The sequence below is a fragment of the Manis javanica genome, chromosome 3, assembly GCF_040802235.1.
Source record: "Manis javanica isolate MJ-LG chromosome 3, MJ_LKY, whole genome shotgun sequence".
Lineage (NCBI taxonomy): Eukaryota > Metazoa > Chordata > Mammalia > Pholidota > Manidae > Manis > Manis javanica.
The window spans coordinates 29,814,689-29,831,164 of record NC_133158.1 but is presented as its reverse complement, the minus strand read 5'-3'; the positions used below and the strand labels follow the sequence as shown (position 1 = coordinate 29,831,164).

General features: G+C 45.3%; 1 protein-coding gene across 5 annotated transcripts in view; it reads left to right on the top strand.

Annotated features, from left to right (window-relative positions):
* SRGAP3 (SLIT-ROBO Rho GTPase activating protein 3) overlaps positions 1-16,476 on the top strand; it is a 256,455-nt gene that overhangs the window by 207,217 nt on the left and 32,762 nt on the right. For 3 of the 5 annotated variants that reach the window (XM_073230986.1, XM_073230984.1, XM_073230987.1), the window contains 4 exons: positions 5,356-5,386; positions 6,494-6,554; positions 8,277-8,354; positions 14,931-15,065. In XM_073230986.1, the coding sequence (XP_073087087.1) occupies positions 5,356-5,386; positions 6,494-6,554; positions 8,277-8,354; positions 14,931-15,065 (305 nt within the window). Of the gene's footprint in view, positions 1-1,381; positions 1,485-5,355; positions 5,387-6,493; positions 6,555-8,276; positions 8,355-14,930; positions 15,066-16,476 lie in introns of those variants that run through there. The other 2 variants (XM_073230985.1, XR_012128993.1) reach the window with 2 other exon arrangements.

Here is a 16,476-nt window from a genome sequence, read left to right as displayed (position 1 = left end):
CATTCTCTAGATGGCTGGGCTGCTGAAGGAGACAGGCACGATAAGGCCTGTGAGCAGAGGCAGCATGAATCTCATTCACCTTAATTGGCTCCATAGTCCATAAGATTTCTTGCCCATTCACAGAAATCAATTCCAGACTTGGGGGACCAGGTCTTTGCTTGTCATCTGAGGACATTATGTGTACAGGCTGGGTCCCCACTTGTTGCTCCCCAAATTGTGGACCAAGCCATTTGAAAATGAACTGCCTCTCTTGGTTAGGGGCCCTCCTCCTAACCTCAGAAAGCCCTTTGCCCTGGAAAGCTGGCAGCATTGAGTCAGGCCAACTTGGGTGACGAGAGATGAGCAAATAAGCCAACACAGGTGTATGCATGGTAAACAACTCTGGAAACTGGTCTGGTGTTTGTGGCTGTTTCACTGTTCCTGGTGAACTGTGGTATGGTCTCCCCTCCCTGTGGCCAACAGTGGAACACAGGGAATGGAAATCTTAAAGTAAAGCAAGACACTTTCAACCTGACCACATGGCTCCTCTGCTTGCAGGGGCTAATGGGGTGGATGAGTCCTTGACTGGAAGGGGAAAACTTCCCTAAGGCTCCTCAGCTGGCCTCGGGGGATAATTTTTGAACTTGGAGCCAAAGAGGCCTGTGTTTGGGGCCAGTTCCCCTCTGTTGATTTCAGTTGCTGCTTCTATAAAATGGGGCCATACATATAGGGTTGAGTTAATATTAAGTGTGATAATGGATTTGAAAGTACTTTAATTGAAAGAGTATCTGATTAAAAACAGGATATAATCATTGTCCTGGGACCCCAAAGAAACTGCAGCCTCCCTTCTGGCTTCAGTTTCTTCAGCTCTAAAATGAGAATAACACTTGCCTGGCTTTTAAATAACAAAATATAGTCAAGTGCATTTGAAATGGCCTTAGGAGGATCAGTGCCCTGGTATATTGGGGGTTGAGATTTGGTGATGAATTTAAGCCAAAATAATGAAAATTAACCCTTCCGATCATCTTTGAAAGTGTCTTGCTTTCTCAGGCTACAAATTACATCTCTCTCCCCTGATTCCCCCTCCATCTGGTCAGCGTTGCAGGATGACAGCATCTGATTGGAGTTTCAGTGGTTTCCTGCACACGTACTATTCCCCCGCTATGATTTAGAATGCATTTGTGTTAATACGAGTGTTGCTCCTGCCTGACACTGTGGGTAAATTGAGCTCCCCATAAACATCCAGAGGCCTTCAGATGGAGCATTGGATGCCAATGTGCCGGGGGTTCAGGGGCTTCCATTTGCATTTTGTGTTCTCCAGTCATGGGTTTAAGAGCATCTTTCCCAGTTGTATGTTTGCGTTGGTTGCTTTCTTGATTTCTTTTGTTCCATTTTCCCCTAGGCCCCCCTGTCTTCCCCCTAAGCCACAGAAAATGAGGAGACCTAGGCCTCTCTCAGTGTGTAGCCATAAACTATTTAACGGCTGTATGGAAACATTCATTAAGGTACATGCTGGGGAGCCACGGAGTCCGCGAATGCACCCAATGTAATGGCAGCCTCTCTCCACCTCCTTCTGTGGGCCAGCAACCCTGCCCCGACCAACCAGAGCTTCCAATCCTTGCCTTCAGCCAGATCCTCTAGCCAGCTCCTTCCTCACTGCAGCCTGCTCTTAGCTTCAGTGAGGGCTTCTAATCAGAGCTGCTTTTGTCTCCGACCAGTTGATCCTAAGTGCCTACCCATTACTCTCAGCCCTGGGGAGGGATAAGATTGTGACAAAACCCACTGAAGTTGGGTGGGGTTGAAAAGCCAGCACAGTGGTCCCTGCCAGCCATGATTTATTGCTTCAGGAACTTCAGTCTTACCTAGCCCCAGGGGCAGTTAGGAAACCTCCTCACCTCACTTCACACCCACATCCCCCCAAAAGGAGACTGGTTGGAAGCAACATAAAATTTGTAAGAGAGAAAACCCTCCTGCTAGTTTTGCTTGTTAGGTGCTTTGGGAGGAGGGAGAAGAGCTAAAGTAGTCCCTTTAGAATTCCAGGTTAGCCCTTCACACCTTAAACTAAAAAGGAGTGTTTCAGCTCAGTGAGTTTCTCTTTTCTTGCTTCTTAGATGCAAAGGGATCCCAGATAGGGATGGCTCAAGGCAGATTAAGATGACCATGGGGTTGAAAGGGGCAGCTGGTGGGGGAGACCCTTGAGAAAGGGGACATGCATTCTTAATGTTGCATAGGAGGAGCAGGGAAAGGTCCCTGCCAGTTATTTGAGAACCCACTTCCATCTAATGAAGATACTTTCTGCAGAAAAGAGGCCAATCTGGAGAAAAATAAAGGCCCTTGGACTTTGGTGATGACTTTGGAGTAGTAGAGACTGTCCCTGCTCCGGCTCTCTGTCCTCTGTCCTCAACCAGGGTGTGCACAGCATTTGTAAGACAGGGAGAGTTGGTTCCAGGTGTGGGAGTGGGTAAGCAGGACCAGCCTGGTTCCGGGACCGCCTCTGCCTGGGGACAGAGTTCTGGGGAAGGAGCAGTTGGGCAAAGTGAAGGTAGAACATCCAGGCACAAGTTGGGACTGCCCTGGGGCGGGGAACAGCAAGGACTGCTTGAGGACACTTGAGAGGCATGAGGCATGGAGGATCTCCAAAGGAGGGGAGCCCCTGGGTACGTCAAGAAAGAGGTACTGTTTGGAGGTAACCCCCAGTGAGCAGTTTGCCACCCAAAGGTCATGGGAAGGTGGGGCTGTGTCAAAAGAGTCCTTCTTTCTTCAACTTCCCTCCTATCTCCATCGGGACTTTCTTCTCATTCACCCTTGCCATTAAAAAAAAAATCCATTCTGCAGAGTGGGGAGGGGACTGAAAGGTATATTAGCTCTTCTCCCTGCCCTCAAGGAGCTTTTAGTGCCACTGAGGAGGTTTTTGACATGGAAAGCTGACAGGACAAGGTGATTCAGGATGAGCACTTGGTGGGTTATCCCATGGAAACAAGTTCTGTAAGAGCTCAGAGCAAGAAGAGCTATGGGCAGTAGGGATGGAAACTTAGGGCTCTGCAGGAAGGGTAGGAATCAAGTGGAAAGGAGAAGGACAGAGGAGGCCCTGGAAGGAGGGACAAGATGACCAAAGGCTCAGAGACAGGGATGCCTCCCCAGATTTGCTCAGCTCTTTGGACATGGGTGATCAGTCAGGACACTTGGAAGGAGCTGACTCTTATCTACAGGACATGGAAATTAGGTGTTCTGCTTAATGAAATAGTCTTTTACTAGAGAGCCCTTATGTAAAATGTGTGACTGTCAAGTAGTCTGACTTTATTCCTCCAAACAAATCAGAACCATATGAGTGTCCCTGGAGGCAGTCACCTTGGGAAGCCACATTCTCATTCCAAGTATGCAGCCTTTGCTGCAGTTGGTCAGTCTTCCCTAGAACCCATAGCATGGCCTTTGTCAGTGGTGCCCCAGCTTTGTATTAGAATAGATACACTGGCCTTTGGAATAAAAAGTGTGACCAAACTCAAGTTTTGCAACACCAATGGAAGTAGAGGATCGCAAGAGGCATATACCACAGTGGGGCTGGTCACCTGGCTCTGAAAAGCCACTAGCAGTGGCACGTTGTTGGAATAAGTGCACAGCCTCCTCGGGGGACTAGTTGAAAGAAAAACACTCATTTGACTAAAAAAAGTTTCTATTTGCTAAACATAATTGCATTTCTTTAAAACTGCAGTGTACTTATACCACATACTAGCTGTATGTGGACAGACTTGCGTATGGCACGGTCTCACTCTCAAGGATTAACTTTCAGAGGATGGAAGGGCAGTATAAGGTACTCAGTCCCTCAACCTTTGTAAACAGAATTTAATTCTTTTTATTTTATGATTCACATGCTGTCTGGGAGAAAATTCTGTGTGAACTAAGAATCCCCAGCTTTGAAATGCCCAACCTATGAAAGGCTTTTCAATAAAACCCATCACTGGCCCCCCTCATTGTGAGGGTTCAGAGGGACCAGGAGGCATCCCTGAGTTAAAAATGATGGGCGAATGTTGTTGGAATTACTTCTGTAAATGTCTAGGATCTTACCTGAATTGTTCCTTTTCAAAATCCTTGACTTTCTTTCTCCTCTCAGTTAGAGGGAAACTCAATTTTTATTATAATCTTGAGGTTCAGGAGTCTCCCTCTGGAGCTGGGGGAAGAGTCTCACCTTGCTTCTATAAAATGAGAATAATAATTATCTACCTTGTGACGGTGTGATGAGGGTCAAATGAGCTAATACATGCCGTGTTTCTAGAGTGCCATCTGGCACTCAGTAGCCTATGAAATGTTAGTTATTGTTAGTTAGTTAGCCATTAGCTTCTAGGAGATTGCTCATACAGCCGCATCTGAGCAGGCTGTTTGCTCAGTTCTAAGATTCAGGGAGGTTCAGCCCACATGTGGTCATGCCAGTTGTTGAGATGCTGGGACTGCACAGATGACATCTGCTGGAGGGTGCTTTTCAAGGTGGCCTCCTCAAAGAGCCTGCATGAGATAAGCACTCCCCCCAGGGCCTGGCCTGCTGCATGTGGGACAGAAAGAACAGACAGTGCGCCCTGCAAATGGGTGACTTCAGTGGCTTTCGTGTAAGCAAAGGCTCCAGTTCTGCCTGCCGAATTGTGGAGGTGTAGTGACTCCACGGCCCTTCCTGCCCCCGGCCTTTCTCAGCTTTTGGTCCCTCAGGTGTTCTCAGTGCCAGCATGAAGGTCAGGTGGGAGGAAGGAGAGCAAGGCCAAGTGAAGACCCAGGAAAGCTCCCCAGGGTGTTTGGTAGGAAGGCACGGGAGGCTGTTTGGAATTTGGAATCAGGTGGAATTCTGCAGGGTCCTATCCAGAGGGCACCTGGTGCACACGACCTCAGTAGAATTAGCTCTTTACTAAGAATGTTTCCTGAGCTGACTTCCAGAGACAGCATTACAGTAGCCACATGAAGATATGTGTCCCTCTTTTTCTCTTGGGCAGGAAGGCCAACATTAAGGGATCTTAGGTGGGTTCTTGCCCATTGGTACATTAACAGCCCCAGTGTTGAGAAGAGGCTGGACCTGAGATGAGGAAAGGGTCCAGTACGTACTGTTTCTGCTCTTTGATAAGGACAGATAGAGGCCCCTCTGCCACCTGGCATCTAATGCAGCCACATGGAAGGCTGGCTAGAGGCAGGGCCAGAGCCCCACCGAGGCCTGTGGCACAGGGGTGGCCCTCCCTCCCCACTGGCAGGCTGGTTGCCAGTCTCCCTGGACCTTTGCTGGCTGCCATTGCATTTTGGCGCTCACGGACTCTGAAGGATCTGCTCACTCTAACTGATCTTACTCCTGCATAATCTTTTCTTTTTCTCCTGCTCTGCTGCCTGTTTATTTTTTGTTATCAGAGGAAGAAGAAATGCTCGAACCAGGAACCAGGTATTTACTAGAAAGGTCCATTAGCCCCATTCACCTGGATAGAAGCTGTCTTTGGTACTGACTTCTGGAATGGGGCCCACCTTGCCTGTTGCCAGTGGGCCCATTTTGTTATCCTCCCCCTGACCATAGTTAATCAAGGAAAGAATTCACATGGGGGTGTGGAGGAGCCATGAAACATCCAAATTCATGGTTTTTCTGTCCCTTTACAAGAGCATATTACATATGCCTTATTATTTCCTTATCATCTGAGGAGGCTGGCAATTTAATTTGGCCCCTTTTAAAATAGTTTAAATAGGATTTTATGCTCTTTAAATGACCCAAAATAATAGAGGTCAACCAATCATGGAATCCAAAAGAAAATTACCCCTTGTCCAGCTCTTTGTGGCCATGGGCCAGTGTAGGAAGAAGTGATTGAAAATACTTTCACACCCCAGATGCACATGTTTGGAATTGCATCTTATTCAGCCTTTTTGACTAAGGTTGGCCTTTCAATGGTCAATGGCTGATGTTAGCTGTTCTAGAATTTGTAACATGTTAATTGTTAAGGAAAAAAAGAGTTATCTGGATGTTTATGTTGCAATGTCATGAATAAAACTGGACTTCCCTTCTCAGAGCTCAGAAGGACATGTGGGACCAGCTTTGCTTCTCCCATAGTGTGTTCTTCTTAATTCTGGCATCAGGTACTGCAGAGCTAGGAGGAGGCCTTGATCCTGCCTTTTTATCCCTTAGCACTGGAATAATAGGGTTGAGTTGGGGCAAAGTGGAATGGTAAGCAGAGAGCTCTTCAGGAGCAGACTCCAGCCCCTTCCCCGGGGTGGGTTCCCTCTGCTTCCCAGATATGCCTGTCAAGCCTCCTGAGTCCTAATTCTTTGCCAGCTAAGTAAGAAGACAGAGCATTTCTTTAAATTTATAGCTATGCCTTTTCCTGCACATACCTGAAGGCTGTCTAATTGTTTGTGGAGACTTTAGGATTAGCAGTTCCTTGCTTGTTTCAACTAATCTGATGGTACTAATACTCTGGCTTGAGTTTGTAATCTGTGTTTGCAATGTCTGTTTTCTAGCAGTGGTTGCCTAGCCCAATACAACTCACGATTTCTTTTTCTTAAGGACTCAGGACAAGCTATACCGCTTGTAGTCGAGAGCTGCATCCGATACATCAATTTATATGGTAAGTTTGATCTTGGGCCAGTTTTGTCAGCACTCTGCAGAACAGGTGCTTGGCTGTTCTCATAGGAAATGAGATTTCTAATTCATCTCGGAGGACTTGCCGTTACTGCTGTCTGCTTCCGAGAAGGAAGGCGCCTGGAGGAACAGCTGCCATTCTGAGGGTTATCTTCGGAGCCTTTCATGTCAGGGGATAGAGGGTGGTGAGAGGAGACCCTGGAACTAAGAAAACTGAGGAGCAGGGAGGGTACAGACAGGAGAACCATTTTAGTTTGTTGCCATCCAACTCCAGATCTCTGTGCTTTAAGCACTGACTGTAGTTGGCAATCAGTCAGTTCATGCTGCTAGACTATAGTAGCTCTGGAGGAAACAGAGTGTCTGGGATGTGCGGACCATGGTACTCCCAGCACTTAGCTTGTGCCCCCATCTACTCATTTATTCATTCCTCCAAAAATAGATCTTCAGAGTTCATAGCAGGTGCTCTTTTAGTCAATGGAAGTACAGGCATGAAAAAAACAGGTAAAATACTAGCCATAGGTAGAGTGTGTTACTGGTTAGGAGGACAAGGAAATAAACAAGCAGAGAAACAAATAACATGACTTCATGTGGAGATAATGCCAATAAACGGACTAAAAGGGGCTAGAGAATGGCTGGAGGGGGGCCAGGCTGCTTTGACTAAGGTGCTAAGGAGACACCTCTCTGAGGGGGTGATATTTGAGTGGAAGGAACCAGCCAAGCAGGCCAGGTGGAGAGGATGGCAAGTATAAAGGCCTGACATGGGAAGGAAAGCTGGTGTGACTGACCAGGGATGAACCAGGAGGATGGGGGAAGAGCCACGGGCGGTAGAAATTCAGGATTGGGTAATGAAAGAAATGAAGAAACATTTATTGAGCGCATACTGTGTATAAACCACGCATTGACTAAAGCCTGCCTTTTAAGGGTCAACACTTTTCATAATGTGGAGAATTGTTTTATACAGAAAAACTAAATCCTAAGATCACAGTCTTCCTCATTAAAATTCCTATTTAGGATGAGAGAGGCCCTTCAATTCCTTCAGTCATATAGGTTGCTGTTATGTCACTACTATATGTCAGGTATCGAGGTCTCCTCTTATGCCCTGTAGAAACACATGAAAAAGGGATTGTTTTTCTTTAATAATTTAATCTCCCCCAAATTCCTTGACCCCAGGCCAGCATGCATTATAGACTCTAGCTTTTCTTGAACAAAGAAGATGTCAGTGTAAGGGGTAGGAATAGTTGAGCAGATGGTATTGATCATTCTTGTTCAAAATCTCTGTGGCTGTTAAACTCAAATGGCGTTTGTAAACTCAGGCCAAGCCACTTGGTACCAATGCAGCTGGTGAACTGGGAAGGCAAAGTGCACCAACCAGGTATTTGATTGAACTGACCTGCTGGTTAAATTCGAAGTCATGCGCTGGTCCAGTACTGATATAAACTTCTTGTGGCCTTTCCTTTCAAGCCCTGTGGCAAGAGATGACAGACATATGAAGCAGGATGTGGCTGAGTATTTGGGCCAGCTGAAGTTCACTGCAAAGGCTACTTTTAGGCTTCTGTCAGGAGAACTTCACTAGGAATGGCTCTTTCTTATAAACGATGGTGGAAGAAAGAGACAAGCAATGGAGAATCATCCATGTTTGCAGTGGTCTGGCGAGCTCAAGGCCTCATGGCATTTTCTGTTCGTTTGTTTGTTTGTTTGTTTGTTTTAGGACTCCAGCAGCAGGGGATCTTCAGAGTGCCAGGATCTCAGGTCGAAGTCAACGACATCAAAAATTCCTTTGAGAGAGGTAGGTGCAGGCCATCTCAAGCTTGTGTCCATGGGAAGCCAGGGTGAGCGTTGATGTGTGCCTTAGAGCCTGCGGTGTGCTGATGCTGGCTTGTATCAGTATGGCTTTTCAACTTCTCATTCAGCAACTTCATCTTGGAAGCTTGAAATCAGCCAGGCCAGGAGTATTTATAACACAGACATCAGCAAACACTAAGATCTTTTATTTTTCTTTCCCCCTTCCAAAGTGCTAGCTGTCAAACATTTAGCAGCATATGTGTGTGCCTTTCTCTGGGGGGCTGTACAGTGGTTGCTGGGGACCAGGGCCTTGTAGAGCACTCTGGAATTAATATGTGAGTCTATAAAGGCTGCTGCGTTTTAGAAAAGTTAGAAGAACATAGATAACACTTGTGTTTCTTTTAGAATATATCCTAATTCTTAATTTTATACAGTATTTTTGGCAAAAGCTATACACTGGGAGGAAGAGACTATGATACTCCCTTATACCCTCTATAAGATTATCTAGTTCCCACTTTCACCAAGGATATAATATTTTGTTAGAAATGGAGTGGCCACCAGAACAGGTGGTTTGTTTAGCATAACCTCCCTTGGTATCAGAGTCCCTGCTGGGGACAGATGGCCAGTGACAGTGTCTTTGCAAAGTAAGGACTCACTGAGGCTGGAAAAGCTCAATTTGCATTACATCTCTGCCTTTTTATGTCCAGTGCTTATCTCACTACTACAGTGAAATGGAAAGTCTGTCAATTTCATTCAAGGAACTATTTGAAAGCGTCCTGCTCCCTGGTTGTTGAGCCAAGCTCAGCATCAGCACATTCGTGTCCTCATCCCAGGGAAAGAAGAAGAGTTAGTCTGTAGGCATCCTAAACAACATCTCTCCCTCCAGCTTAACAGCATTTTGGAAGGATCACATCTCCATAGCTTACACCTCTTAACTCTGCTGTGCTAGCTTTTTCTCTGAGTGGTTCTGATTCTAAATTTGGTCTGTAGAGCCCAATCCCAACCTGTTTCCCCATATCATATCCCAGTTTACAAAGCAGTTTCTTCACATTCTTCATGTAAGCCTTCCAACAGCCTGGGGTGTGTGTGGTTTGTCCCTGCAGGCTGTGCTCTGAGTGGGCCTCTCCCGGGGGTCCCAGCCCTGGAATACTCCCTACTGATCGTGAGGCTTCTCCTAGAGGAGCTGCCTCCCGAACAAACTCACCACCTCCCTGTCCCCCAATCCCATCCTGAGGTCTAGCTTCGGAGCAGAGAAAGCATTCTGGCAGCTCCAGGTGGCCACCCCCCACAGCACAGACCTTTGTGGCCTGGCTTGGAACTGGGTGTAGAGACCAGGATTTGACTGAATGTGGGGCTCAGTGGCCTCCTAGGGTCCAGGGGAACTTCAATTTGGGACTATACTCCAAGTTCTTGAGCACTTAGAACCAGACAGCCCCAGAATTCCCCTGCTTCATGCTCCTAACTCATGCTTTATCTGTCCATTTATTCATCCACTCAGAAAGCATGCATTGGTAATGGATGAGGGCTTAGAAATACAACACAAACAAAAGACAGTCATGGCTGGTGGGGGAGCCGGTTTACTAAACAGATGGCATGATCAGTGCAAAGATGGAGTTAAGCCCTGGGTAGAGTAACCCGGCTTGGATGGAACAGGGTGTGCTTCCTGGAGGAGGAAATGCCTAAGCTGGGGCTTAAAGTGTAAAAGCCAGGTGAAGCAGGTAAAGAGCATTCTAGACCAAGGAAACAGCATGTGCAAAGGCTGCAAAGCAAGAGCTATTGCCAATCAGCCTCCCTGAAGGAAGTGTTGTTCATCATTTTCTTTTTTTTTTTATTGAAGTGTCATTAATATACAATCTTATATTGGTTTCAAGTCTTCAACATTACCCATATTATTAAATCCTCACACCCACTAGTGTGGTTACTATTTGTCAACATAGGAAGGAAGATGTTAAAGAATCATTGGCTATATTCTCTATGCGGTACTACCATCCCTGTGACTGATTTATATATATTATGACCCTCCCCCTACCCACCCATCCCCTCAGTCTCTTCCCCATGGTAACCACTAGTCACTTCTCAGTGTCTGTGACTCTACTGTTATTTTGTTCATTTTGTTTTGTTTTGTTTTTATACTTCACAAATAAGTGAAATCATATGGTATTTGTCTTTCTCTGCCTGGCTTATTTCACTGAACATAATACCCTCTAGATCCATCCATGTTGTTGCAAATGACAGGATATCTTTTTTGTAGCTGAATAATATTCCATGATGTATATGCACCACATCTTCTTTCTCTGTTCATCTATTGATAGACACTTAGGTTGGTCCCATAACTTGGCTATTGTAAATAATGTGGCAGTAAGTACAGAGGTGCATTTATCTTTTAGAATCAGGGATTTTGTTTTCTTGGATAAATTCCTGGAAGTGGGATTTCTGGGTTGAATGGCATTTCTATTTTTAGTTTTCTGAGGAACGTCCTTACTGCTTTCGACAGTGGTTGCACCAGTTGATATTCCCACCAACAGTGCATGGTGGGTTCCCTTTTCTCCACATCCTCGCCAACACTTGTTATTTCTTGTCTTTTGGATAGTGGCCATTCTGACTGCTGTGAGGTGATCTCATTGTGGTTTTGACTTACATTTCCCTGATAATTATTGCTGTGGAGTTGTGCCTGTTGGCCCTCTGTATTTCTTCTTTAGAGAAAGGTCTGTTCAGGTTGTCTGCCCATTTTTTAATTGGGTTATTCGTTTTTTTGGTGTTGAGGCTTGTAAGTTCTTTATATATTTTGGATGTTAACCCCTTATTGGATAAATCATTTACTAATATGTTCTCCCATCCTGTGGATTGGCTTTTTCTTCTACTGATGGTGTCCTTTGCTGTAAAGAAGCCTTTTAGTCTGATGTAGTCCCACTTACTGATTTTTTATTTTGTTTACCTTGCCTGAGGAGATGTGTCCAGGAAAAAATTGCTCATGCGTATGTTCAAGCATTCATCATTTTCCTGAGCTTCTCATGACAACACTGGATAACCAATCCAATGTCTTGTTTCTTTATTTCCCCAGTTCCTTATCACCCCTGCTGCCCTGAATTCATAATAAATAAACGGAGCTGTGGTCTGAAACCTTGCTTGTTCCATCCTCCTGGGTTCATCTCATTAAACAGAATTCCTTGAATCTCATGGGTAAACTTGGTACACAGTGCCTCCAGCCTGGTGGCCATTCCCCCTCCCCTGCCACCTTGAATTTTCCTGCTTCCCCTTTTTGTAAGTAACTTCATTGCAGAGGCAGCCAAGCTCCATCTGCACCCCAACAGCACTGCTTGCTTTCCTTTTTGAATGTGATCTTCTAAAGTCAGTGCCTACTGTCACTTGCTCAGGAGCCTTGCAGGGGTGTTGTACAATTTAAAAGAATTCTCTGCTCCTAACAAGTTTTGGTCTGTCTCAGGTAGAGCCCTGCTGAGCAAAGATCACCTGACCCAAATCTCAGCTGCAAAAGATATTTTCTGCTTTTTCTTTGCATCCCTTATGTGGTTGGCTCCTCTTCTCTTTCCATCATTCTGAAATGAATCTCATTCTCTCACGGGCCTTGTCCCTCTGCTCCACCTGAGCCTACGGTGAAGTGTGGCTTATTCTAGGAGAATAGTTGGGGTATGTTTCTTTTTGAGAAATCTATTCCTGGCTTCTCTGGGCTGGCTAGTATCCAGATTTCTGACTTCATCTTTCCTGTTTCTTGACATTCAGCCGCCTGCCATGGGTTTGGCTTCTTACCGGCGGACGCCCAGGGTCACCTCCTCCCGCCTCTCCTGAAACTCGTTGCTTCCCTCTTCCCGGCTCCCTTGCTGTGTTTCTCTACATCCCCCCGGGATCCAGGTGGCCAGAGCCTGGGCACAGCGCAGTGTTCTCCTCCCACCCACTCCTCACATCCCACACGCTGTGACTGAATTTTCTCTCCAAACCAGCACATTGTGTGTTTTTCCTTTCTTCCTTTTATTTGTTAAGATTCAAATCCCCTAATGCCTGCAGGGTGCCTGTCCTTTGCTGCTTGTTCAAAGAGATTTGGGTCTTTTTCTTCCTTGACTCCCTTCTTTCTCTCCTCAGGGCAGAGTTCTTGCCTGCATTCCTTGTATAAGGCTGTTGAAAGAAGCACAGATCTCTTTTCCTTAGGCGTCTGAAAAATTACAGCATGTTGGAAAGTCATTCTTGGCTGATCATTCCTAAACCTACTTTCTTTTCCTTCCAAGATGAGTCAGGGTTTCAGTTTGGATGGTGATGATGATGATGATAGTGAGGATAATTTGCTGCCAACAAATCTTAAATTCACTGCTAAAGTTTTGGGATCTTCCAGTAATTTTTCTGACAAAATGAAGGGGAAACATCACAAGAAAGGGCAGAAGCAGCAGAAATGCCATGGAGAGAGCTGTGGTTTGCTCTTGTCTCCCAGGCCAGTTTTGCTGGGGAAACTCTTTTTCCCCTTAAGCCAATCCCCTGTCCTCATAGTACGCAAAGATGAGAGAGTTGCTGGTGTACTCCCTTCTGTATGGGGGGGCTGGGGAGGGAGCCCTTAGCCGTTTCACCCTGGGCAGATGAATGAACATTGGGTTTGGATTTGGGGTGGAAGGCATGGCATGTGGGGTGTCACATTCTGGACTCTGGACCTGACCCTTCCGAGATCTGCCTCTTGCCCCAGGAAGAGGGGTGTGACCAGAAGATGCTGGCAGGGGTTGTCATGTTGAGGAGCCTCAGGACCAGCTCCGAAGGACTCGTGGCCACAGGGAACTACCCCTGTGTGGGAGAATGCCTGCCAGCTTCCTGCCTGGTCCCCTGTTTGGCAGCAACTCCCTTAGAGCCTCCAAGCACAGACTATGTGTTCACACTCTGCCCTGGGTACAACCCTGCCTTAAAGTCTTCGGCAATGCTCAGGTAACCTGGCTAAGAAGGCAGTTTGGTAACAATTTTACCTCCCTTGGGACATTAGCTAGCAAAACACAGCTTTCTCTCAGACCTGCCTGGAATTTTAGCTTTAATTCTCTTGGAGGAAGCCATCGTTCACGCAAACCATCCTGCTTATCTTGAGCTCTGGAATTCCATTCATTTCTGGAGCCAAAATTGACTAGCCTAAAAGAGAGCCAAAGGCCTGGGCTAGTGGGGAAGGAGTGTTTATATCTATCAGTGTTAATGCATGAAAAAAACCCTGTATATATATATATATATATATTTTATGTATTCTTTCTCTATCCACTGAAGCTTAAAAGCTCTTTCTGTGGTACTTCTTTAGAAATAAGCATACCTAGAACCTAGGTCTTGACTTCTAAGTACCTTCTCCTACAAAAACCAGAGATCCTTGGATCTCTGTTTGATTCCAGATCTGGGTGAAGGAAAGTACAGGGTGATTGGGGGACATCTTTTGGGCTAGAAAGCAAGTAAGCGCTCAATAGAGGTTATATCAAAGGGACGTAAGAAAGGACTTGGCAAAATTGGGGACTCTCTGAGCATCCCAAGCGATAGTGGTAGTAATGAATTATAACACATTGAATAAAAAATTGTAAAAACAAGTCCATAAAGATGCTTGAGAAATAAAAATAGGAGTGAGGGAACACAGGGAGAGCTCTTCCTCACAGAAGAATACCAGCTGATAAATGTAGAAGGAATAATAGTCAACATTTTGCAAACCCAGAATAATAATTGATTTAGGCAAAAATCATCATTGGATGCTGAAAGCTTTGGGTGAAACATGTTGAACACAATGACATGCACATAGATCGCTTCTGTTTTTCAAAAATATTTTATATTTTATACTTACTACAAAGGGGAAAGTATACTTTTACAATGTATAGCTCTGGAGGCTGCCACCTTAACCCAGCAATCAAACTTAGCATCTCCAGTAGCAGGACAAGTTGATATTATGTGCCTTTTACTAGTCTTGCCAAAAATATTCAACCTGAATCTACTCTTGAGGAAATTCTCAGACAGATCCACTCTTCAAAAGAGTCAATGTTACAAAAACCATGCTAACAATAAAAAATGTTGGGGTTTGTTTTACATCCAGAAGACTAAAGAAACATGACAACCAAATGACTTACTTGAACAAATGTTGATTAGATCTTAGCTCTGGAGAAAGTTCTGTGAAAGATACAGGACAGTTGGGAAAGTTTGAATGAGACTGTGTTTTGGAACTTGTTAATTTTCTTAGGTGTAATAAAGTTGTATGGTTATGTATCCTTACTCTTGGGAGAAATGTAGTATCGTATTTAATAGTGACATGTTGTGATGTCTAGAAAACTTTCTCAAATGACTGAGCAGTAATAAATAGAAGTAGAGAAAGGAAGAAATCAAATATGGCAAGGTGAGTGTAAGTTGATGAGTGTAAGTGAAAGGTGATGGTCATTTTCTAAATTTGTACAACCTTTTTATAGCTTCAAGCATTTTCAATATCAGTTGCAGGGAGAGCTCTATAAACTTCTGTGTCAGGGAGGCTGACCCTCTGCCTCTGCCATAGCTCAGGCTGGGCCAGGTCATCTCTCCAGCCAACTTCACGTTCCCTGCCTCCTCACCACCCTGACTCATCACCCCTCTTTCCTCTCAGGCGAAGATCCCCTTGTGGATGATCAAAATGAACGCGATATCAATTCAGTCGCTGGTGTTTTAAAACTGTATTTCCGAGGACTGGAAAACCCGCTCTTTCCTAAGGAAAGGTTTCAAGATTTGATATCTACAATTAGTAAGTATTTCGTGAGTGGACTGATAATTCCTTGAGAAATCTTTATCGAAGCTGCAGTATGGGTCCGTCACTGTGCCTGGCACACAGGAGGGATACTAGGAAAGCAACAGTGTGGCCTTTGTCCTCATTGAACTTGAAGCCTCGTTTACAATGGAAGGGCCAACAGGCATGGTACACCCCTGTGGATGGATGAAGCTCAGAAGAGAAGAGGTGGGGGAGACTTGGTTTCACAGATTGCAGCTGGGAAAGCGTGATGTGAGCAGGGTCTAATGGGAGAAGTGGACACAGGGAATCCTGGGAAGAGTCTGGGGACACACAGGCCAATGGGACAAGCAGAAGCGTGTCCTGGCCAGTGCATGATGTAAGAGACTGGAAGGGTAAAACAGAGCAAGACCAGGGAAGACCTCAATGCCTTCCCAGGCCAGCGCCTTTCTCCTTGGGTAATGGGGAGCAATATAGTGTTTTGGAGTCAGGTCACCAACCTGACAGATGAGGGTAATGATGAAAATTGGTTGACTGGGGGCTTCCTCTGACATCACTGGCCATCACAGTCCTGCTTGACCAGCATTTCTGCAGATGGAGACAGGAGCCCAGCCTAGGGGGCTGAAGTAAAGGCATTTTGACTGTAAGATGCCAAAATCCAAGGAACCTTTTGGGAATATTTTAAAAAATAATTTCTAATATTAGAATATGAGAATTTTAATATTTTAGAATAAACTCTTAAGTTAATTTGACTTATAGAAAATTGCCCACACCCAGTGTCACTAGCAATGCTTTTCACACAGTATCTTCTGCAGCCAAGGAAAGTTCCCCCAGAAGTGGTGATTGCCTGCGAAGGCCTGAGCCCTTGTATCTGCCTGATGTAAGAGACGCTTCCTCCGCCCTTCTACCCTCCCCAGTACTTCCCACTCATCTTTACAGAGCTGCTTCAGAGAGACCCAGGCCTTAGTCTTAGAAACTTTTGTATAGGCAATGTCTACATATAATTGAGTGAGTGACATTGTTTTGCTCTCATTTTATCTATTTTTATGTTACCTCCTAATCATGGCAAGTGATCCTGGTTTCTTATTTAAAGAATGAGGTAAAGTCTTATTTTTAAATAAATAGATTTAAGAAAAAATATTAATAAATAATAGTGGAGGTAGTACTAAGGCACTGGTGATTAAAACTGAGGATATGAAGGGCTGCATGAGGGATGAGGGAATCAATAAAGGTGCAAAGGCTTTGACTCTGTGGGGAGGCTTGGGTGTGGCTTCCTAGAGCCAGACCTTGAAGGAAGGCTGGAGTGTGCCAGGCACAGAGGAGAGATTTAGTGCATGCAAAGGCCCAGGGGCAGGAGAGCCCTTTGTGAGAGGGAGATGGGGATAAGCCAGCCTGGCACAGAGTTTCTCAATGGGGCACAATTAGGATT